This window comes from Esox lucius, chromosome 22 (genome assembly GCF_011004845.1).
Source record: "Esox lucius isolate fEsoLuc1 chromosome 22, fEsoLuc1.pri, whole genome shotgun sequence".
NCBI lineage: Eukaryota > Metazoa > Chordata > Actinopteri > Esociformes > Esocidae > Esox > Esox lucius.
In genome coordinates this window covers 19,237,876-19,264,124 of record NC_047590.1, presented here as the reverse complement: position 1 = coordinate 19,264,124, position 26,249 = coordinate 19,237,876, and the positions used below count along the sequence as shown (strand labels likewise).

General features: G+C 39.6%; 1 protein-coding gene across 2 annotated transcripts in view; it reads right to left on the bottom strand.

Moving 5' to 3' along the window:
• Positions 1-651: 651 nt before the first annotated feature.
• The window catches only part of LOC105008525 (OX-2 membrane glycoprotein-like), a 30,883-nt gene continuing 5,285 nt past the window's right edge, over positions 652-26,249 (bottom strand). Inside the window, exons 2-7 of one of the 2 annotated variants that reach the window (XM_020045185.3) lie at positions 22,459-22,797; positions 22,057-22,365; positions 21,928-21,975; positions 21,746-21,824; positions 21,535-21,635; positions 652-874 (exon numbers count right to left, since the gene is read on the bottom strand). In XM_020045185.3, the coding sequence (XP_019900744.3) occupies positions 21,572-21,635; positions 21,746-21,824; positions 21,928-21,975; positions 22,057-22,365; positions 22,459-22,797 (839 nt within the window). In that variant the 3' untranslated portion in view covers positions 652-874; positions 21,535-21,571. Of the gene's footprint in view, positions 875-14,722; positions 15,524-21,534; positions 21,636-21,745; positions 21,825-21,927; positions 21,976-22,056; positions 22,366-22,458; positions 22,798-26,249 lie in introns of those variants that run through there. The other variant, XM_010867847.5, reaches the window with a different exon arrangement.

Genomic DNA, 26,249 nt, shown 5'->3' with positions numbered 1-26,249 from the left:
CTGTGTGGTGAAAAACATGACAAAAGCATTTATAAAAAACAAAATGCCCATCTTGGTAAAATAAAAACAAATTAGAAATACGAGAATAGGCTCTGTGCACAAGTGTATGGACGAACTTCTGCTTTAGCCAGATGTCGGCATATCATTTTCCGGTTTACTTAAGACGATCACCCGCATCCCCCAAAATTTCAGTTTTTAGTAGATGTCTCCAAGACCTGCCTAAAATAAGCATTAGTGATGTCCATCGAATTGTTGATGCCTGGTCCCCTGCTCCAACAAGCAAGCGGAACAAGGGATTAAAACTCTAGGTATCGAGTTATCTGCACAACTACAAGGGTAAGTAGTTTACTGTGGTGTGCTGGCCGGCTATCGGCTAAGCTAGTTAGCAACGTGTTCCTTATTAGTGTAGTATTAGGCAAAAAAATTCACCCTAGCCTCAAAAACGGCAAAAGAACGCTGGCTGAGCTGGAACGCTAGCGCGTCCCCATAGCAAGTGAATTGAAACAAACCTTCATTCAGCCTCTTCTAACCTGAATGAAGCTTAAAATTCCATAGCCTCAAAAAAGCTCATCTTGTTGTGAGTTTAGGTGTTTACTAATGCGGATGAGTATTAGCAAAACCGACTTCTAGACAAAAGCGGAAGTTCGTCATTACACTGGTGCACAGAGTCTATTGTGAATATATATTCAGGATTAAGTTCCTTTTCCTGACAAGTGAATCCTCATTAATCTTTTTAGGCCACATTTTCATTCCCTCCTGGTGTCTCTTTTTGCCAGGTGACTTGCAGGACGTCTTTGGGTTCCATGAGTCTGCAGCTGAACTGAGCATCTCCTCCCAGTGATACTATGATGACCTGCTGGGTTTTGAGAGAGACCTGAACAGAAAAATTTTATATATTACAAACTCTGATACAAACACACAGTTCCATTGATCTTTACATTTCAAGTGGCATAGTGGTGTAGTACTACGAATGGTCAGAAGAGTGCAGAGAGCAGGAGCAGGAGTTTGTTTTCCATAATATGGATTCATTATTGAAGTACAAAACTACAAAATAGGAACCTCAGTGAATATAAAATATAGCTCCATCCTGCTGCTGTGTTGACTAACTAAGTCAGTTTCAATGATAACATTAAAACATAAACATTAATCAATTCATATTTTATACATACAATTGAATACCCACTAGATACATTCAATTGAAGTAAACGTTTGAACAGTATTGAGAGCACATTTAATGAAGAAAATCAACAGAAACATAAATGTTGTGTAAATAAAAACAGTCAAAGCCTCACAGTTAGCTGCAACATTTCCAAACCAGAGTTAAAATCCTTGCAGGATTAGCCTAAAGCATCACAGAGGGTGATGCAACTGGCCAGCACCATCAGGGTTAAACAATGACAAACAAGAAACACTGGGGCAGGAGATACTCAAATAGGGAAGTAATGAGGGTTAGATGACAAACAGGTGGACAGAACTAAAGGGAATCCAACTGAACATGGAAACCAAGAAAAATACTACTACCGTTACAATTTCTTGATTTGAATAAACTAACACAATATATAAATATGGATCCTGCTGAATGTACAATACTATGCAAAACTGCCCTTTATAATATCAAAAATGGAAAATGTAAGCTTTATTCAAATGAAGGAATTATAAAATATTTTTTTGTCAAATGAAATAACAGCTGTAACGCCATGAAATGAAATAGCTTTGGCAGTGTAAGTTTGTCTTCAGTCTCGCTAGAAATTACTCAATTCTTATGACTATTCAATGTATTTGACTAAGTAGTGTAACGTGAGGGTTCGGTGTGTGGTGTTGGATCACTCTTTATGAGAATAAACAGCAGGATGGAGACGGGTGACTTTCTGAACTACTTTACTGAACACCACTCACAACAACCAACAACCTTCCACGTGACTGAACTAACCAATCAGAAGCGAGAACGTAGACAGGTAAACGTGAGGGAATCAGAGAGGCAGATTCAACAGAATATCCTGACTGTGTAAAATATGTGAACATGTAAATATGTAACTAATAAATGTGTAACAAATATGTAAATGATTAACTGACTAAACATTGTAAATACATTTCTCGTAAATGAACTTAAATATAAATTATATTAAATTCTGAGCCTTACAACTTTCAAATATGAATTAACTCCACTTCTAAACCTTACAGTAGTAAGATGCTACTAGCTCTATTACTGGCTAATAAGCTGTTAAAATGGAAAAGCCATACAGTTCATACATGCTGTTTGTGGTGGAAATAAACTTCATAGGAAACGTTATTTAGTTGAACAAAATGCTTAACGGTGTCTAGCTAAAAATTCAAACTTGGCCTGATGTTAATACATGACAAAATCATCTAATGTTGAGACAATTTTATGACAAGGTTGTATGTCCCAATCGGCCCCAATACTGGCATACTAGCTTACTATATACTAAACAGAATGTGCTTCCCCATCATCCGCAAAGTACATATTGGTAGTCCATATTATGTACTATGTGATTTGAGATTCAATCATAATGCTGAAGTGGCCAAGTCAGTGATCTAAGCAAACAAAGTGTCGGTTATGTCATACTGTTTCGATCAGGTTTTGATCACCTGATGAATAAACTTAGCCAGTCCCTGAAATAAAAGCCAATGAAATGGCCAGATTTCGAGAGTTGTTTGATGAAGCAGAGAATGACATACATTATTATCAGAATAATTCCGTTAATTTGGAGAAGTGGAGGGAACACAAAAATACCCACTGTGTGGGAACATTTTCAGTTTGTTGAACGTAACCTTGTGAAATGCACGATTTTATAGCAAGAACTGGGCTACTACAACTTGCATACACAACTTTCATTCACAAATTAACGTATTAGCATATAAATGTCACCTTATGGCTGAAAGCCCACAAATACAACATCAGGTATTTTATACAGCCTATACTATTGGCACACATGCCTACGTTATACACAAATGACAATTATTAAAGCATAACCATACAAATGTGTAGTTATGTATTTTAATACTCAAGTATTTAAGGAAATTATCTGTAACATCGTTGACATTGTGATATTGTTTCATGTCAGTTTTTGTTAACGGATATTTCCATATCTGTCTATGAAATCATCTCTTGCATGAAAACTAAACTTTTGCTCACATCTCCCACCACACACACAGCTGCGCCTAAGATGTTCCTGCTCCTTTATTAACATTATAAGCTAAACATTTGTGATATGTTGAGTAGATACTGCATCTACCTCCACTTAACTGGTGATTTATCAATTTACGATGTGTAGTTCGCAAAACGACTTGTTAGCTTTTAACAAATATTTGTATTGACTTGGGACACACGTCCTTTTTTCTAGTTACTTTGTTTCGTTCATTTGAACGTTTGACAGTGGATTACATGATCACCTGGTCCACCAGCTATCATGTCCTTGACTATGCCCCTAGAGCCATCTCTGTGCTGGGGGTCATAGTCAGGTCCTGGCAGAGATAGATGCCTACTCTCGGTCCAACAGCTGTTAGTTTGACATTCTCATAGAGAACGCTGTAGGCATTGCTGACTCAAATGAACGAAATGACTTCGAAAGAGTAAACATGTTTACTGAATGACTCAACAAGATCTGAGTCAGTAGAGAGTCGAACTTCCCATCACTACTCTTCAGTGTTTAGACCTATACATAATGCCAGCGTATACCACTCACTACACCACTTTTGTGGTCAGTTTTTTTTTCTGGGAGTCTTCTATGCCACAGTCACTTGAACACGTTAAACTTTCATCAATATCTGTTTCTGTGACCATCGCAACAGTGACGTCGATACAACCTGTGAATAACAGTTCATTATTCTGTTTAAATGTGCACATTTAGCCTAGTTTATACAATTCTTAAACTTCTCTCCACAGGTTGCATTGGGAAAGCAGTGCATGGAAAGGCTATGATTTTCACCTTATAATGGGGTGACTCATGGCAAATCGGGTGCGAGAATTCAATACCCAGATAAGGCCCCGCCTCCACGTCAATAGAGGCTGAAAATCTGGTTTTGAGAAAACTTGATTCGAACTAAGGAGCCAAGAAATTGTAATCGTAAGAAGAAGCGAAAGTGGAAAAAACTTGTTTGAATGAAGACATTTTAAGACTGGATGCGAAAATCCATGTAATGATTTTAGCATACACTTTTTTCCATGCTTGAATAAAAAAATGTCATAGAATTGAATGTCGTTTTTCATATTATGAAATAGTTTTTCTTTTCTTACAGTCAATACATTTGAGCTCAATTTGGCTCTATAGTCTTCCGGTTGCATTACATGTATTTGTCCAGCAGCTGTCGCCAGCGTGTGATGTTTCAAGTAGTTCGAAACAGTGAACCTTTTTGGACGCAATTGTTTCGATTGGGTTGATGTTTCGAAAAGCTTTGTGTCTCCTAACACTAGTGTGAAAACCAAAACAAAGACTGAAAAGGTGCACTGGGAATGGAAGAACTTTGACAATGATAAGGAACACAGGTGAGGTTAATAATGACAAACAGGGGTCCATGCTAGTTTCCGTGTCCAGGGATCGGGTTGTCTAGGCCCCTGCCTTCGACTGCCGCCCAATCCTCTACGCACAGACCCCTTATGGTCCCTCCTGCAGGTGGTGAGCCCACGGGAAGGCGGCCCCACGTTGCTCCTTTGGGCTGAGCCCGGCCGGACCCCATGGGGAAAGGCCCGGCCACCAGGCGCTCGCATACGAGCCCCAACCACGGGACTGGCTCCAGGGTGGGGCCCCGACTGCGCCATATCGGGCGACGTCCCGGTCCATCATTAAAGTGTTTTTTAACTGCTCTTAGTCTGACCCGTTGCCGTCAATCTACGTTCCTACTCTCACCTATGGTCATGAGCTTTGGGTCATGACCGAAAGGACAAGATCCCGGATACAGACAGCCAAAATGAGCTTTCTCCACAGGGTGGCTGGGTGATCCCTTAGAGATATGGTGAGAAGCTCGTTCAACCGGGAGGAGCTCAGAGTAGAGCCGCTGCTCCTCCACATCGAGAGGGGTCAGCTGAGGTGGCATGGGAATCTGTTCCGGATGCCTCCTGGACGCCCTCCCGGGAAGGAGTTCTGGGCCCGTCCCACCGGGAAGAGACCCCGGGGAAGACCTAGGACACGCTGGAGGGACTATGTCTCCCGGCTGGCCTGGGAACGCCTCAGTGTCCCCCCGGAAGAGCTAGAGGAAGTGTCTAGGGAGAGGGAAGTCTGGGCGTCCCTGCTTAGACTGCTGCCCCCACGACCCGGCCCCGGATAAGCTGAAGAAGATGAATGAATGAAAAAAAGGGGTCCATGCTCCAAATGAGAGAGTGAAGCTGTTGGATCTCACTGTCCGTAGTGATGGCCAAACGAGGCCTTGTTGAATCGATTAGGCTTTCCAGCTCATTGCTTCGCTAAAAGGCTAATTTCTCTATGCCTCATCTAGACAGAGCTGACTTAGGGCACTTACTGGTTGAAATCATTAATAGCAGATCATATAATGATTACCGCAATTACTTTGCATTGGCTCAACAGAAGCTTCAGTCATCCACTTCAAGAAGGACTCACGTCAGTCACATCCCTTGGAATGCGAAGTCAATAGTTAATATAACTATAGCCTACAAATGCCACATAATTTGTGAATTCTTATTTTTTCCTAAATGTTTCTTTTTATTTGCATAAGTAATAGGTAAATACTGAATGTAAAAGTGCATGTCAAATCAGTGAGAATAGAAATGAAGAGAGATGACCTACACTCACCTAAAGGATTATTAGGAGCACCTGTTCAATTTCTCATGAATGCAATTATCTAATCAACCAATCACATGGCAGTTGCTTCAATGCATTTAGGGGTGTGGTCCTGGTCAAGACAATCTCCTGAACTCCAAACTGAATGTCAGAATGGGAAAGAAAGGTGATTTAAGCAATTCTGAGTGTGGCATGGTTGTTGGTGCCAGACGGGCCGGTCTGAGTATTTCACAATCTGCTCAGTTACTGGGATTTTCACGCACAACCATTTCTAGGGTTTACAAAGAATGGTGTGAAAAAGGAAAAACACCCAGTATGCAGCTAGAGGTCAGAGGAGAATGGGCTGACTGATTCAAGCTGATAGAAGAGCAATTTTGACTGAAATAACCACTCGTTACAACCGAGGTATGCAGCAAAGCATTTGTGAAGCCACAACACGCACAACCTTGATGCGGATGGGCTACAACAGCAGAAGACCCCACCAGGCACCACTCATCTCCACTAAAAATAGGAAAAAGAGGCTACAATTTGCACAAGCTCACCAAAATTGGACAGTTGAAAACTGGAAGAATGTTGCCTGGACTGATGAGTCTCGATTTCTGTTGAGACATTCAGATGGTAGAGTCAGAATTTGGCGTAAACAGAATGAGAACATGGATCCATCATGCCCAGTTACCACTGTGCAGGCTGGTGGTGGTGGTGTAATGGTGTGGGGGATGTTTTCTTGGTACACTTTAGGCCCCTTAGTGCCAATTGGGCATCGTTTAAATGTCACAGCCTACCTGAACATTGTTTCTGACCATGTCCATCCCTTTATGACCACCATGTACCCATCCTCTGATGGCTACTTCCAGCAGGATAATGCACCATGTCACAAAGCTCGAATCATTTCAAATTGGTTTCTTGAACATTACAATGAGTTCACTGTACTGAAATGGCCCCCACAGTCACCAGATCTCAACCCAATAGAGCATCTTTGGGATGTGGTGGAACGGGAGCTTCATGCCCTGGATGTGCATCCCACAAATCGCCATCAACTGCAAGAAGCCAATTTTTTTTTACAGTTCATGTCAAGTTTTGTTGTTCATTTCATTAGCCTTGGCTACATTTGTTTTTATCAATTTACATTATGTTCTAGCTAACAAATAATAATAATAAAGCAATTCTTAATGTACTGGACTGGGTTGTCCACATCAAGCATCAGAATCTGAATTAGGTAGCTTATTATCAAACTAAGTGATTTTCTCACTTTAGTGAAGACAATGTAAACATAATAGCTAGGCATAATCACACACCTGTATGAATGACCAGTCAATCAGGTAACTTATTAACAAACTTGAACACTTGATCACTATGCAACAAAGTGTTCCGGATAATTATTTTCCACTTCTCAAGAGGGTGGAGTCCACTTAATTCTAATTTCTCAATTATAAATGCTATAGGAAACCAATACTTTAATTCTAATAGTTTATTACATGGTTCTCATCTTAATGCTCCAAATCCTAAGACTGTAGGACACCTAAGCTAAAGAATGCCCGTATTTGAGACTTGGGCCAAAAGGAGAACAAGGATTTGCTTCTTCAAGAAGGCATTTCTGCAAAAGAGACAAAATGTCCCAGAACATGTTTTTTTTCTTACAAAAGGCTCTCCTGAAAAGTAGTGACATGCGACATACACCCCTGTGCCTGAGTTCTTTCACATTTGATCTAATAACTGCATATGTTAGATATATTGCATGACTCGTTAATCAACTGAGTTAGTGTACTGGTGAAAAGATAGATCAAAAAGGCTGATAGATGAAAGTTTGTGAAGTGATTTCATTCTCCCTTGTAGAGAGAGATTTTAAAATACAAAAACACAGTAGTTCATTTTGATACATGGTGTGGCTGCTGTATTTTGTAATTTATTTTAATACACTTAAAATTAATGTATTTGGTATTTTATTTTAAAATAAATGTTGATGAATCTTTGCCCAAATCTGGTACAGCGCAGAAACACAATGGGTTTGCAACCCATTGATATCACCAAACTCTTGGTATCATCCTTTGAGATGCTCTGCCAAGCCTTTATTGCAGCCATTTTGAGCAGCTGCTTGTTTTGGGGAGTTTCTGAATTCAGTCACCTTTTCAGCACTTGAAATGCATGTTAAATTGAATTGAAAACAGGAGATTGACTAGTCCACTCTAGAAAGTTCAAATTTCTTCCCCTGATGAACTTCTTGATGGGGTTGGCAGTTTTTGGGTCATTGTCTTATTGCACCGTGAAGCGTTGCTCAATGAGTGTGGTGGCATGTTCTTGTACATTGGCAGACAAGATGCTTCTGTATACTTCTGAATACTTTCACCCACTCCCATTATTCATGACATCATCAATAAAGATGAGTGAGCACGTTCCAGAGGCAGTCATGCATGTCTGATCCATGACACTACCTCCACTATGCTTCATAGATGACATGATATCCCTTGGATCATCTGCAGTTCCTTTTTTTCTACACACTTTTGCCTACCCATCACTTTGATAAAGGTTCAACTTTGTCTATTCTGTTCCCAAAACTCTCTTCCAAAACTGTACTGGCTGATCTCATTTTAATACGTCCAGTTATATGCTTTTTATATTTTCAGTTTTCACCCTTATTCAAATGTGTACTGCCCATTACCTGTCATTCACAATTCACTAAGCAACTGATCATTTTATAGCTATCTTAAACAAGCCATTGTTGTCCAATTCATCCTATACATTACCTCTAAGTCAACCGTTTGTAGAGCACATTTTGCAGATGGGTGCTTTCAGACCTTGATGCAAAAACCATTGGGGTATGCAAAGGTTCTTGTGCTAAAGCCTGATAGAGTTTTAACACTTGTGTTGCCAATGACAGTCCCAGCAGCAAGAAGGCGGGACAGTATACATTTAAATTATTATTTCTTGTGTTTGTCAAGATGGCGGGTTTCATAATATTCCTTCATATCCAAGCTGCTTGCTGTATTTTTAAATAAATGACAGGCTATATTTTAGGGCTTTTTCAACCTGGCTTTTCCTACAGGGGGCTGTAGCACCAATGTGTTCTGAACGTTCTAATTTAAAACAAAAAGAGACTCCCCTACAGCTTGTTGGACAGGAGGATAAAGAAGTCATACAAAGACAACATACACAGTCCTATAAAATATAGCAAAAATAAATTGCAGTATTTAAATTTTTGCACCCCCTCACCCGTGGTAGTGCTTTTATAAGATTTAGCAGTCATCTTTACACATTACTCAATTGTTCAAACTTGTTATTCATGTAGGCCTATATTTATTTTATGCTTGGACTTGATGGAGATCTTACCCTTTAATAAGATAATTAAAGGGTAATAAGATATGACAGTTCAATTAGTTGTGCTCGGTCTCACTATGAGCACCTAACAATCTTGACATTTATTCAAATAAAAAAAAGCTGAAAGTATAATTTCCTCTTTAGAACATTAGAGGAAATAAAACTAGGTTTTAAAGCATGAGTCTGAAATACACAAAGCAAAACTACATTTTGCAAATGAAACACCATAAAATACAATTATATCACAAACGAACACTGATGTGCCAAAACATTGTTTGTATATTTATATGTAATGTTTATATATTTATATATATTAATATGCTGATGGTCATTTTGAGTATGCTGTTTTCTGCTTCAAAGTTCTGTGGGTTGACTCACAGGATAGCCTAGCAGTATTACATAATCCATAATCTTATTATGTAAACTGTTTGAAACTACAGTGGATATAAAAAGTCTACACACCCCTATTAAAATGCCAGGTTCTTGTGATGTAAAAGAATGAGACAAATATAAATAATGTCAGAACGTTTCCCACCTTTAATGTGACCTATAATGTGAACAATTCAATTGAAAAACAAACGGAAATCTTTGAGGGAATAAAAAAAAAAAAAAAAAACTCACAATAACCTGGTAGCATAAGTCTGCACACCCTTAAACTAATACTTTGTTGAAGCACCTTTTGATTTTATTACATCACTTTTTGGGTTGGAGTCTATTAGCATGGCACATCTTGAGGTGGCAATATTTGCCCACTCTTCTTTGCAAAAGCGCTCCAAATCTGTCAGATCTCCTGTGCACAGCCCTCTTCAGATCACCCCACATATATTCAGTTGGATTCAGGTCTGGGCTCTGGCTGGTCCATTCCATGCTTTTTTGGATTTGGATGTGTGCTTTGTGTCGTTGTCGTGCTGAAAGGTGAACTTCCTCTTCATCTTTAGCTTTCTAACGGACGCCTGGTCGCCTGGTTAGAAAGATTTTAACCTACCAGCCCGATAATATAATATATTCTTTAACCCCAAATGCAGCACTATCCTGTACATGGCATTCATATTGCATAATTAGTTAGTAGCTAGGGGCTCTTATTAGGAGTCTGGTAGGTGATTCATGAACAGTTTTAGAAAATGGTTAATTGAGAGTGAGCGTTACAAAGAAATTGATATAAGTGGGGGGCAAAAACACTCACTCAACCTACTATACAAGCTACATTTTGAGCCAAACTACCAATAAACTCTACTTGTGCCAAAGAAATAACAAATGAAATAGCTAATTCAAAGTTTACAGCAATGGATCTGCAGCCTTGCCAAATAAATGCCAAGGTGTAAATAGTTACATTAAAATAGGCATCACGTGCTGGACAGAGTTGCCACCAACTAAAAACAATGTTACATTGTAATAGTGGTAAGTGTTCTATTTTTGAGAGATGTTCAAGTTTGAGTGTTCATTTAAATGTTCTATATTTTTGTTATTATTACATTGTATTAAAATAAACGTTTTTTTCATGAAAAGCTATTCTTTTTTATTTACAAAAAAGGGCCAATAGTCTTAACAGCAGTGTAATCAGCATAATTGCAAATTGCATAATCTTTAATGTTCTGGGCAGACGTTTGGCATGGCTTCACTAATGACTACCATGATATCTTCCTGGAATCAGAGGACATTATAGGCATTGACAATGTGATGAACCTTTGTGCTCTGCGTTATGTTTACATTCCCAGAACAAATAGGGACCTGAGGATATTTTGCAACCAGTGGAACCATCATGGTCTACGAACAGAGGGCAGACAATTACCACTACAGCTGTTTGTTTGGGGGAAGCCTAGCTCTGTAGGGTAGGCCGCTGACAGAAATTAAGGATTTGTTTGCAGAGAGAACTGTTTCTGATGAGGACTCAGAAATTCAATTGTGGAAAGCAAAATGCTGATGACATGTTAATGTTGTGCTTGTGTTACACAAGTAATAAAACTGAGATTACAAAAGTAGAAATACATGAATCCTTGAATTTGGCAATCACCTGCTTGTATTGGGGCAGACAAAGTGTTGATTGAGTTACATAACCAATTAAGACAAGTGAGGCAGTTCCAGTGGGAGACATACATACCCATGCCTTAAAAATATTTAAGCCACATAAACAGATAGGAAACTGTCGATGTTTCTTCTTAACAACTTCCTCTTGTCATCACTGTAACACTGTTGATCAGTGTAACAGCACAAAATATATGATTATTAGGGGTGTAACGATTCATTTTAACCACGATTCGATTCGTATCACGATTCGTGGTTGTCGATACGATTCAAGGCCGATAATGGTTCATTCAGTGACTTGAAATCGATTCAGTATCTTTTCAGCCAAAAATTCAACCCGTTTGACTGAAATAAATACCTAGATACTGGACAGTGCAGGTGAAGTTTCCTAGATTCCTGTTGTTTCTTGTAAGGGAATCAGGTATCAATTAATTATGGATATAAACAAACAAGTAAACGACAATGAATGGCAAATGCATTCACCTTTTATTTGAATAAAGTGCAACCAACACTTTAGGTTGAATTAACAGGAAGTTAAAATGTTCTGCTCTCATTTTCAATAATCAATACATTTTCAATAAAAGTACAGTAAGTGCAACCAACATTTCAACAGTAGGTTTACCTGCTACTTGTGCTTTTGTTTTTCAACATAAAAATACTACTATATTACTATCAAAAATTAAGTGCAACCAACATCTCTTCAGGTTGAATTAACAGTAGGTTTACCTGCTACTTTTGCTGTTGTTTTTCAACATAAAAATACTACTATATTAATATCAAAAATAAAGTGCAACCAACATCTCTTCAGGTTGAATTAACAGTAGGTTTACCTGCTACTTTTTCTGTAGTTTTTCAACATAGAAATAATACAAATACAGTACTAATATCAAAAATAAAGGGCAACCAACATCTCTTCACGTTGAATTAACAGTAGGTTTACCTGCTACTTTTTCTGTTGTTTTTCAACATAGAAATAATACAAATACAGTACTGATATCAAAAATGATGTGCAACCAACACTTTCCACACACTGGACCGCAATGGTGGCTTGATAATTTCTCGCTCGTCGGCTTCTCCTTTTGCCATCTGCCATGCTGTTTTGTTGTCTTTGCGCTGCTGCTGTCCCGGGGCGATGACGTCACGGATAGGCAGACTGAATCGAGTAACGTTTATCGCCTTTATCATTAAAAGTGCTAAGAAAAAACATTCCTATAAAGTCTGACGTGCTTAAATCCAATGGGTTATTTCCTAGTATCGATACAATCGATTGATTACATTTTAAAACGATGTTAGATCGATATATATCGTCCGGAAGGCCAACTTGCTGAGCACAGATCGATGTAGTTGGATCATAGGAATATAAATCGATACATCGATGTAGTAGATGGATCGTTACACCCCTAATGATTATTGTCTAAGTGTTAAGAACCGCTCCTTCTGCTGTTTTCGGTTGTTACTTGTTTCAGCAGCATATATCTAGCATTATTATATTATCGATAGTCTGAATGGGCTTGCTCATATTCAATCGTGTTTCCACATGACATAATCATTTAAACCCAATAGTACCAGTGATTATGGATTAAAAATTATGGGAAATCGGATCATTTCATTCTTTTTGAGTTCACAAGAATGCCTATTCATGCTACTTCCCTGGCATAATAACTAGGAGGTGCCCCCCGAGGGTTTGGCCATAGAGGTTAATCCTCCCATTGGGACATGCAACTCCCAGGCTGCACTTTATAGATAATTGCATTATTAAAACTATGGATTACGACACTCTTAGACCAGACTACACTTAATCAACGGCCTGGTTTTAATGCATCTACTCTTATGAATATGAAACTTGCCCATATAAAAATGACGACATTAAAAATAAAGTTTATATTCTTCTTTTATCATTATACCAACAATGTATGTTGTTTCTAGTAAATGGAGATAGTGGAAATATTTTTGTTTCCAACCAATCATACATATCATTCCAAAATGTATTGTTGTAAATACAGTGGAAAAACATTTGGTCCGTTATTTCAACACTGATTCACAAAAACACATTATGTTGAAAGTTGAATTTTGGTCTAAGAAATTCTTCTGAGGGGCAGGGACTGCATTCTGAGATTTTAGGGGCAAAGGGCAGCTGAAGCCAATCAAGCAAACTATTCAAAACCATAGCTCGAAACTCAAAACAATTGGTTAAAAAAACATAAGCAACTACTATAGAAAAGTTATATAATAAAGCTCATGTGGCCCCATGTATTAGTGACTACAAAATGATGCCCCAGCCTCTATTCTGTCCCTCTTCTCCTATCCTTCATTTGTGTCCCCCTTTTGGTCCACAAGCCACTGTTACATAAAAATAGATCAAAATAACAAAATATTACCAGACACTTTTCTATCAACACCAAAACACCAACACCTAAAACACAGAGCAAATAATACATTCTATCTGGTTAACAATAGCAGCATTTGCTGGACTTCATCGATCTCTAATATCTTTTACTTCATAATTAACTTTAAAACCTATATGTGTTACCTAGATAGCTATCTATCTGTATTCTGAAAATATTAGCAAGTCAGGTTGAATGGCCCACATAGTTGACATTTAGTTTTATGTAAAAGACACCAAGAGCTTTCCATTGTTTTCTACTACATCATTGAATTTGAGCACAATGCAATCTTGAAGTTTAAAATGTCAGAGGAAATAACATTTGAATGAACTTTTTTCAGCACATGATATTTATATTGTAACATTGTTCACTACCTGTACATTTATTGCCATTGAACTTTGCTGGAAACAACCGCGGCCACCCTTGTTAACTGGAATTCCCCAGCAACTCTCCCTTAAAGGTACAGTCCCCTGGTGAATGTCTCTTTCGGTCTTACTTGTGGGTCAACACAACTACTTATATATTATTTTAGTAGCACTACCATCTGTACACAAACATAAGTAGCGAACGTGTGTGTCTGTGGGTGGGGATGTGCAGGCGTGGTAATCTGGGCTGGTGGGCTACAGTGCCAGGGCTGATTTTTTGTCCCAGTCCGCCCCTGGTGATAGACAAAGAGAATCGAAACTAGAAGTGAAATTCTATATGTATTATAATGTTTTATAATATAATTGTGTATAAAGTACATCACAGGGGGGCGTCCAGTGGAGTGCTGGGCTTGGGGTACCCCCCTTTGCATAATTTTGAGACTGGAAGACTGAAAAGCTTGGTGACCTTTAACACTCACTTCTACACCCTAGAAGTGGGTGTTAAACTCGCAAAATGATTCATGAAAAGGTCCCCAAACTATATTAACTAGAAACCGCTAGAATGGGAAGAATTAAAGATATTGAAACTTTGTAAAGTTTCCTATAATTCCTGGCTATGTAAATAAAATAGTGTGTTTTTATCACAGTGGAATTTTTTAACGGTTTCATTAAAAACAACCTGATATGAGTCAGTGTGTTGTTTTCGTGGTGTGCGAGGAAGGGAGCCAAACGCAGGGAGGTAGAAATGTCTTTCTTATTTAAAGTAAATGCACGTACCAAAGGAAAAGCGTACAAGCGCAAAATGAAATGTGGCAATAGCGCACTCTTTACAACCCCAAACATAGAACAATACCTCACAAAGAAAAAAATTGCACTGACCAATGCACCATTTTTCCAGGGCTGTATTTCTCAACATGAAAAGTAGTAGGAAATTACTATATCATAACAGCCGGGCATTGCACAATGAACATTTCTATGTTTAATGTGGTTTGAGTCTAGTCAGTGTGTTTCTATGTTCTGGTGTCAAGCCCTCAAATTGATTGAATTCACCTGTGTCCTGTTTAGTCTTGTCATCTGTGTCTTGTATTCCTGGTCACTTACCTTTTCAGTTTCCCTGGTGGTTTCCTGTGTATTTGTGGGTCATTATTTAATGTGACATGTCTTGTTGAGGTGGTTCTTATATTATTACAACAAATCTGTTGAGTAAAGTTTCTTGTCCACCACCTCTGCACCTCTTTCCTGCATATCCACACCGTTACATACACTGAAGTGCCAGAAAAACTGGTGCAGATGAGCCCATACAAAATACATAGCAACACCACCTAGGCACATCATTGGTTGTATCTGCCAGTGCATATTAACTGAAGAGCCAGAGAAACTGGTACACCAGTCTAATACTTGGTAGGCCTCCCCTTGGGAGAGCAAAACTGCAGAAATAAGACGGGGCATGGACTCCATGAGCTTGTGGAAGTATTCTGTAGGCAGTGAACACCATATGTCCTGCAGAGCGGTCCACACTTCTGTTGTATTCTGAGGTGTAGGATTTCCGTGTTCCGCAGCGCGTTGCATGGCATCCCAGATGTGTTCGATAACGTTGAGATCTGGTGACTGGCAAGACCCTAAACTCAGATGAGTGTTCCTCTAACCATAAGTGGGCGTGTCTAGACTTGTGTGGCAGCGCATTGTCCTGTTGGAAGAGGCACAACCCATCAGAATGAACGCAGGACATGAATGGGTGTAACTGGTCAGAAAGGATGCACACAGCATTCGCCTGTCAGAGACGTATATAAACGTACCAGGGGTCCCATTGAATGCCAGCTAAACCAACCCCATACCATGACATACCTCACAGAACTACTCCACCCCTAAACACAGTCACGTTCCTTGCAGTCCTCTGACAAAGACCTACTGGACACCCTCCGTACCAGGTTGCAGACTTTTGGAGACAGGGCTTTCTCTGCCAATGCTCCTAAACTGTGGAACAGTCTACCACTCCACATCCGCTCTGCCCCATCCTTGCCCATATTCAAAAAGCACCTTAAAACATTTATTTTCAATAAGTCCTTTGATCCCTAACCCCCAAGTCCCCCCTCCCCCCTCATTTGTTAAGTGACCTTGGGTATTATGAAAGGCGCTATATAAGTATAAGTTATTATTATTATTATTATTATTAGTGCCATCAGAAACACATCTGAACGAGCACACAATGCTTTAAATCAACCATGCAAGCAGTGTTATAATACACAAGACCGACTCCAGTCCAGATTATAAGGACTTATAGGGACCAATTTGGGCTACACCTTGTTCAGTCATGCTACCTCAACTGGGGTGTTTTAATTTTTCCAAATACAACATTTTAGTCACAAAGTCAGTTTATTTAGATTGAGGTAGGTCTCTCCCAGTTCTTTCAGGCAAAACAATACTCAAATAAAACGTTTAATTTGAAGAATGAATTCAACCACCAGTAAATTTAACACTTGGGAACAATTGTATCTAATTTACGATGAATTTGCACATAGAATAGACTATAACATTTCACCTTCAGAAGCATAAGCCAGATGAAAATTACATGCCAAAAAAAAAAAAAAAAGATTGTCTGCTATAGTGCCATGGTCACCCAACACTGAAAATGAGGGGGGAAATCATGTATGGTCTCTAACATTTGATCCCGTTTAGGCAATCAGCTCTTTCTACAATATTCACTACATTAAAAGTGCACTGTGAAGAATTCTGCCGCCATTTCTCTTTTATATTGACCAGCTTACAAAAGCTGTAAAAACATATATTTCTTCATATTTAAAAAATAGAAAAGCAATTTAGATGGGACTTTTCCTGTTCAAATGGCAATATCAGCAATGCGTAGGGTATTAATTTATTGTCCCATCTGAACCATATTTTTACAGCTTTTGTATAGAATTTGGAATTCTATGCAGTGCCACATACGTTATGTCAACAGTAGGCCACTTGACTAAGAGCACTGCAGTATTGTGCACTGCCATGCTCCAGAGATGTGTGACATGTTCAAATATGCTTAAACATGAACAGCTATCAATAATTGTTTATATAGTAGTTATCGTCCAAACCTAGTATTGTGTTTAATGTGCGGTCCTGATTTTTTATATACTGAAGTTGGTTCACATTTGAGATGGTCTGTGTGTTATAATCACTTCATATGGCAACAGAAATTAAACTTGCCTTACAAACTAAGTGTGGACATGACTTCATTGAACGTTATAGTGCAATCATAAGGTTGTATTGCATAAGGTTGTATAAGGTTACTGTCTTGGAAACCTGATCTTTGCTTGGTAGACACACCCTTCAATGTATATATCAGCTTGTAACCAACATTACAGTGAGAAGAGATTGAGTGAGATGAGATTGAGGTTGTGTAAGGAAGACCAGGTCCGTAACCTCATGAACAAGACTTTCTAATGCTGCAATAAATAATATAAATTTCTCTCTCTCTTGACAAACGGGTATGCCATAATTATTACAACCACTATACGAAACGGCTAATTTCTAACATGATGCTGCCGCGACCGGATGGATATGTTATAATGATTCTGCTGAACCTAGGCTGGAGAGCTTGGGGGCTCGATTTGCAATTGCGAGGAAGAAGTTGTTTTTCCCGGTTACTGGTTGCTGAGAACAACTGAACAGTGAGTCGTAAAACTCTGCCGTAGAACGAACTGTCAAGATTGCAAGCGTTAGTTTGTCAAAGAAGCCCTATGACAACCCGACTAGGCCGTGATTTTTATTGCGTGGAATCTGTCTGTGGGGGCGGAGAGTCCTTCTCAATTTGGTGGGGCGTTGACCGGTGTGTTTCAGTGCTGAACCGTATTTAGTGGGGCGTTGACCGGTGTGTTTCAGTGCTGAACTGTATTTAGTGGGGTGATGACCGGTGTGTTTCAGTGCTGAACTGTATTTAGTGGGGTGTTGACCGGTGTGTTTCAGTGCTGAACTGTATTTAGTGGGGTGTTGACTGGTGTGTTTCAGTGCTGAACTGTATTTAGTGGGGTGTTGACCGGTGTGTTTCAGTCCTGAACTGTATTTAGTGGGGTGATGACCGGTGTGTTTCAGTGCTGAACTGTATTTAGTGGGGTGATGACCGGTGTGTTTCTGTGCTGAACTGTATTTAGTGGGGTGATGACCGGTGTGTTTCAGTGCTGAACTGTATTTAGTGGGGCGTTGACCGGTGTGTTTCAGTGCTGAACATTATTTAGTGGGGCGTTGACCGGTGTGTTTCAGTGCTGAACTGTATTTAGTGGGGTGATGACCGGTGTGTTTCAGTCCTGAACTGTATTTAGTGGGGCGTTGACCGGTGTGTTTCAGTGCTGAACTGTATTTAGTGGGGCGTTGACCGGTGTGTTTCAGTGCTGAACTGTATTTAGTGGGGTGTTGACCGGTGTGTTTCAGTGCTGAACTGTATTTAGTGGGGCGTTGATCAGTGTGTTTCAGTGCTGAACATTATTTAGTGGGGTGTTGACCGGTGTGTTTCAGTGCTGAACTGTATTTAGTGGGGTGTTGACCAGTGTGTTTCAATGCTGAACTGTATTTAGTGGGGTGTTGACCAGTGTGTTTCAATGCTGAACTGTATTTAGTGGGGTGTTGACCGGTGTGTTTCAGTGCTGAACTGTATTTAGTGGGGCATTGACCGGTGTGTTTCAGTGCTGAACTGTATTTAGTGGGGCGTTGAACTGTGTTTCAGTGCTGAACTGTATTTCGTGTCGCCATAGTATGATGAGACAGCATTTTCCTTTTGAGGATTAGTGTGTGATATTGTATTTCTCGGGGGTTATACAGTGACTTGTACAAGTAAAAATATAATGCCGTCCAGTTGTACAGATACAACAAGAGGACATCCTGAAAAGATGGCCAATGCGGGTTCAGGATGGCACAACCTGTGGCCGTATTTGTCATTACACACTCATGGTGTAATTTTCCATTGACTTAATGAAGTGAAGGCGGGGGAATGTATGATATGATAATTGATTGTGATTGGAAAGAGTTGAGCTTAGGGCTCAAGGCAAATCAAATAGGTATTTATGAGGAGCTATGTAAATTTTTTTGTTTTTCCTGTTTGCATAGTTATAACAGAGCATTGGTATCTGTTATGTTTTACATTTTCCATTTCCATTTTAATTGTTTTTTTTGGAAATTGTTTTATTTGGAAATTGTTTTATTTGATGTAACGTCTAACATTTTAATGGTTGAATAGCATAAATCTAACCATTTCTGATTTGGCTAAGCAAAGTCAAGTCTGACAATCCTATTCCACTTCTAGTTGCTATTGGGCATTAATATAGCACAAGGAGTCAAACAACAACCAAGCCAGTTCTGGATGGAAAAGGAACTTTGACATAGACTTTTATGGAAACTTGTCTGAATAGGGTGTACACTTCACTCTGATGATGGAACTTCTGAGATCCACAAGTTTTCAGGACTGATCTATTGTCTTCATTGTTGGGAGTTGACGGAACCATACCCAGTTGAAGTCTGTTCGACTGTTGAACCACACTAATCGTTGTTTTGCAGTTATACTTTCAACAGATCAGGACATCACAACCCCATTTCTGATGATACATCACGTCACTGACTGGACACAGACAACTGAGTGTGTGAGTACCAGCAACATGTTCAAGAATGATTTCTACAACCACACAGGTCCAATCTGTTCCAAATCTTCCTGACCACTCACATGGCAAAACGATTCCAGAGTCAGATCACTTGGCTTCACACTCCATTTCTAGATGAATCATCGATAGCGAGATGAGAGGAGAATCCACTTGAGTCCTAAAGGACTCCACATACTACAGGTCAGAGTACCACGGGACATTTGACTGTAAAGGTCACATGGTCCCATCACAGTGGAAGACACTGTTATGGTGTTAATCTAGAATTAGTGAAGTTTTGGAAACTCACTGTTCCATTATACACCTACACTGACTTGTTAGGACAACCAGGCAATTTGCTGGGTCCACATCACAGCAATAACTGATTTTTGAACTTTTATCACTGATGCAAGACAAAGAAACTGAAGACAAGAACTAAAGGACACTTGATTGGAAACTAACTTCTGTACTTACAATCTAAGATTTTCCTAAATGGACCGATATGGTGATTTCATATGTATGAAGGTTTGTTTCTTGCAAGACAGGTGGGAAACTCTGTACGATGACAATCCCAATATTGGACTTCAGCGTATTTGTGATGATGCTTAATGATCTACATTATGACGGCTATCATGGTTTGTTTGGACAGTGAATTGTTCCCTATTATAGGTGGTCCCTGTCAAAGGTAGATGTTTTCCCTATTTTAAAGGTAAAATCTTTCACTGGTGCAACAGGATAGAAGTCTTTTGTATGATATTTTAGCATGGATCTTGAGATACGGACAAGGGGGGGGTTTGATTGTTCAATGGACTTGGGGGAATGTTTCATCATGATGTAATTTTTTCGTCATATTTTCTGCTGAACACCGTTAACACTGATAGTAGCCTGTTGATGTCAACATTTTTCTTGACCCATATACAAGTGCTGGTCCTAAAATTTGAATATGGGCTAAAGACAAAAAGGACTGGACTGCTGCAGAGTGGTCCCAAGTTATGTTCTCTGATGAAAGTACATTTTGCATTTCCTTTGGAAATCAAGGTCCCAGAGTCTGGAGGAAGAGAGGAGAGGCACAGAATCCAGGTTGCTTGAAGTCCACTGTAAAGTTTCCACAGTCAGTGATGGTTTGGGGTGCCATGTCATCTGCTGGTGTTGGTCCACTGTGTTTTCTGAGGTCCAAGGTCAACGCAGCCATCTACCAGGAAGTTTTAGAGCACTTCATGCTTCCTGCTGCTGACCAACTTTATGGAGATGCAGATTTCATTTTACAACAGGACTTGGCACCTGCACACAGTGCCAAAGCTACCAGAAACTGGTTTAAGGACCATGGTATCCCTGTTCTTAATTGGCCAGCAAACTCGCCTGACCTTAACCCTATAGAAAATCTATGGGGTATTGTGAAGAGAAAGATGCGATACGCCAGACCCAACAATGCAGAAGAGCAGAAGGCCACTATCAGAGCAACCTGGGCTCTCATAACACCTGAGCAGTGCCGCAGACTGATCGACTCCATGCCACGCCGCATTGCTGCAGTAATTCAGGCAAAAGGAGCCCCAACTAAGTATTGAGTGCTGTACATGCTCATACTTTCCATGCTCATACTTTTCAGTTGGCCAACATTTCTAAAAAAAAAAATTGTATTGGTCTTAAGTAATATTCACATTTTCTGAGATACTGAATTTGGGATTTTCATTAGTTGTCAGTTATAATCATCACAATTAAAATAAATAAACACTCGAAATATATCACTCTGTGTGGAATGAATGTATATATCATACAAGTTTCACTTTTTGAATGGAATTACTGAAATAAATCCACTTTTTGATAATATTCTAATTTTATGACCAGCACCTGTAATCTGAGGTGTGGACGGGATTGATGACAGTCATACATTGAGCTTTGTGTCGGAGTGTGGTGTGTCAATTGTCATTTACATTCATTTTTATTTGAGGAACAATAAGACCTGATTGGTCATGTTAGAAATCGGCGGTTTCGTATAGTGGTCAAATAATATAGAACCTGTATCAAAGTTCGCTCAAGTTTATTGGAAAATTGCCGCAAAGATGTCATTCGGTGAACGTTCCATTACCTTGTTAAGATAATGGTACCTCATGGCGAAGAATGCTCTACATAAAGGTGTCCTTGCGAGAGTCTCTGTTTTCAGCATCCTCTTGCTGTTTTCTTTCTTCTCTGAACATGAAACAAACAAATAGAAAAGTCACTTAAAACAGTGAAATACTGTCCTTAAAACACCCCCCATAGTAACTGGATGTGTTTATGACATCTAGGATAGAACATACCTGTTCTTTGGATTTCTCTTATGCAGCCACCAAACTATACTGCAGACTAGAGCAATAACAACCACTAAACCCACTGTCCCTGTGAATAGAAAAGATGACAAGATGAAACCAGTACAATTCACATATAAAAAGGGGAAAGAAATGTACAGAACAGATATTAGTTTTCTGGAAAAACTACACACCATGACCCCTTATCCATCCATCATTGGAGACTGGAGGTACAGTTGGACCTAGACCACACAAACACAAAAATCAACTGCTTGTTGTTCCAGATTGTTATGATGAATAAATTAGCTCCAACTATTTCTGACCAGTAAAAGAGGTTGGAATCCTTCTGGAGCCCTCCTTGATGGCACTGCCAGATGACACCACACACCGAACCATGGTGTCAATGTCAGGAAGACTGGGAACTTCAACTATGGATGTAATGGTGACAGTAACAGTTCCATTAGGATGGGTAACATTGACCGTTGTAGAGTTTTCCAAAACCAATTTTATGGTTTCATCCCAGGTCACTATTGGAGCAGGTCGTCCCGTGGCAGAGCAGGAGACAGTTAACCCAGAGAAGAGGGGATGAGTGTCAGTGGTTCGTGTCACTATGAGTGTGGGTCCATACAGCTCTGTAGAACAACAGAAATCATGATTTACACATTTGATCATTGAGGTTTAGAAGATACTGTTCCTGTCTTATATTAACTCATACTGCATATTACCAATAGTTTGAAGGCAGGTCCTTCCAATGATAGATCCATCTGGGTAAATATTAAACAGACACTTGTAGCAGCTCTCATCTTCTCTTGATACTCCTCTGATGACTATAGAGCAGCTCTGCAGTCCGACATTTAGAAACTCCACTTTCCTATTAAAAGGTGGGTTTACTTTTGGACCAAAACGTTTGTTGTAGGAGGCCACATTTTCAGTCCCTCCTGGTGTCTCTTTTTGCCAGGTGACTTGCAGGACGTCTCTGGGTTCCATGAGTCTGCAGCTGAAGTGAGCATCTCCTCCCAGGGTTACTATGACAACCTGCTGGGTTTTTATCAACTGAGAGAGACCTGAATGAATACAGTAACACATTACATACTACATGTTATCATCACAGAATAACACTCAGTAAATTAAACGCCAGGGATATCAATCTGTCCAGTTAGGAATGCTCTTCCGCATTCACACACAACTCTCAACCCTCAACACTAAATCTTGCACTTTACATATACTTACTTAGTCATTTGTAGTAATTAATGAATGCCCAGTAAATTTTTTTGCTTGGTCCACTGTTCTTATTTGTTTTTTAATTCCCTTATTCCTTTTAGTAGTGATTGTACCAACGGCCAGAACAAATACCTTGTTTGTTGTGAAACTTACAAGTCAATACAACCCTTTCTGATTCTGATAAGCGATTGTGAATCAATGTCACCCGTTTTGGTGCAAATGAAAGTGACAATGGCCCTCATTTATCATTCTTGCGTAGAAACGGGCGTATATGTTGGCGTAAGATTTTGCTTACACTACTCTCACCGCCTGATTTATGAAGCTGTGCGTATCTTTAAAATCCAGGTGTACGCAATACCTGCCCTTGATAAATGCCGCGGCTGAAAACGATCGTCATTAGAATAACACGCCCCTATATATTCAAGTCTCCGCTTCCCCCACGCCCTCATTTTACGCCATGGACACACGGAAGACGGCAAAAAAGAGAAACTTATCTGAAGTGGAGATTGAGACGATCATCAGGGAGGTAGAAAGAAATAAAAATTTTCATTTGGCAGTTTAAAAATCGGAATAAAAGATGATGATGTGATGTGGAGTACCATTCATTCACATTAATAATTGCATGACAATTTGTAATATTCGTCTTATTATTTCATGATATTTATTATTAATGACGTTTATTGTTATTTAGAAGAAGAATGTCATTATTATTATTAATATTATTATTTAAAAGAAGAAGAATGTCATTTTTATTATTTTGTCAGTCTGAATTATATTTTGGTAATTTAAAGCATTTTATTACTGAACCCAGTCCATGCGCAACTGTCGGGCCTAACCCTGAAACGTCATGTAAAGCGCACAGGGTCGCATCTGAAGGAATACATATTAGTCAAATGCTTTGGTAAAGTCACACAAATGAAACCTTGAAGTCCATGTTCCACAAAAATAAACACTGAAGTATGTAATTATGTAATTATGTATATCATATCTTTTAGTTTGTCAGTGCGTTAGTATTTTTTTTTCTGCACATTTCCGCACTAACTCAAAACGTGCGTACACCACCTCCTGAGCTGGCGTAGGATTTGAGAGTGCCATACGCCAACGTCCATATTGATAAATCTCAAAGTCACCGTGGTTTTGGGTGTACGCCATGTGTATGCTGGAAATTTGGTGTACGCACTTTTGATAAATGAGGGCCAATAGGTGCACTAGAGAGGAAACAGCAAGACAACCCCCAAAAAGGAAATGTTTGCAGGTGATGGCCACAGACAATTGCTCTCTCCTCATCTTTCCGGACTAATATTGCTCTAGTTTTGCATTTTGCTAGTGTCACTACTGGTAGCATGAGGCGATACCTGCAGCCCTTTCAGGTTGCACAGGAAGTCCAGCTCCTCCAGGATGACACGTCCATACATACTGTCGCAAGTAGTTTTGCTGTGTCTCCCAGAACAGTCTCAAGAGCATGGAAGAGATATCAGTAGACGGGTCATTACATGAGGAGGGCTGGACAGGTCCGTAGAAGGGCATCAGCCCAGCAGCAGGACCGGCATCTGCTCCTTTGTGCGAGGAGGAACAGAAGGAGCACTGCTAGAGCCCTAGAAAATTACCTCCAGTGGGATACTGGTGTACATGTTTCTGACCAAACTATCAGACTCCATAAGGGTAGCATGAGAGCCTTATTGCGGGTCAGTGATGGTCTGGGGAGGCATATCCTATGAGGGTCACACAGACCTCCAAGTGCTATTCAATGGTACCCTGATTGCTGTGAAGTACCGGCATGAAATCCTCACGCCCATCGTCAGACCTTATGCTGGTGCAGTGGGCCCTGTGTTCCTCCAGGTGCAGGACAATGCCCAGCCTCATGTGGCCAGAGTGTGTAGGCAATTCCTGGATGACAAAGGCATTGATGCCACTCACTGGCCCTCACGTTCCCCAGACCTGAATCAAATTGAGAACCTCTGGGATGTTATGTATCAGTGCATCCGACGTCGCCAAGTAGCGCCACAGACTGTCCAGGAGCTCAGTGATGCCCTTATCCAGGTCTGGGAGGAGACCCTACAGGATACCATCCGCTGTCTCATCAGGTGCATGCCCAGATGTTGTCAGGAGTGCATACAGGCATGTGGAGGACATACACACTACTGAGTCACATTATGAGTTGCTATGATGAAATTTACACAAGTTGGAACAGCCTGTGATTTCAATTATTTAATTCGATTTTCGGTGTGTGTTTGAAACCAGCCCTCAATCGGGTGGGGAAAGGGGGGGTCGTTGATTAGTAACATGTGAAGCAACCTCCCAGAAAATGACTTTCTGCAGGTTGGGATGTCTGTATGTTTTTAGGAAATATTCATGAAGTCATAGCGTTCCTGGAACAAAAGTCGTTGGTAGTGAGCCAAATCCAATGTGTTTCCTTCAGTGCTGAGCTTACCTTCAATTCTCAATGTGTGATTTAAGTGGTCCCAAAAAAAATTTGAGCAGTGTATATTACAAACTCTGATACTAAAACACAGTACTGCAATACAAGTGTGGCTTAGTGGTGTAGTACTAAGAATGGTCAGAAAAGGGAGAAGGCCGGAGGAACTTAGATTATGCATAATATGGATTCATTATTAAAGTAACAAAATATGAACCTTAGTAAATATAAAATATTGCTCCATCCTCCTGCTATGTTCACTAATTAAGTCAATTACAATGTTTAAACATGAATAAAATATCAATTAGTTTAGCTATTAGGAGTGTAATGATTAAAATTCTAGTTTGAGAATCGAAAATTATTAGGTTTGATTTTGAACAGCGAAATTTAAGAGGAGTTTGCCGTTCTGTGATTTAGTGAGTATAGTGTCATGCTGGCAACATTAGAAATTCCGTAGCAACAATAAATCTTATTTTTCGTATTTTGCTTTCAAATTAAAAGTTGGCGGTAAAACGCAATGTTAATAATAATATATATATATATTTTGCTGTTTTGCTTAGTATATATTGTGAAGATATAGATAATAAAAGGAAATATCAACATATTAAAAAATGATAAACTAAAGCTAAATTCTGTTTAAATAATACTTCACAAAGGATGAATCATAGTCTAATGTGGAGCACATTGAGAAATGGAAATGGAGTAAACTATTGTTGTAAAAATTTCATATTTTAAAAGTGAGTTGATGATTCCTTGATACATGTAATTCCTGTTAATTTGCGGGTGTTCATTAGTGATATATGGGCTCGTTGCGCCAAATCCAGCAACACCATACTTTCCACCTCCTCCCCCATTGCAACACATACTGTACACGGGGTA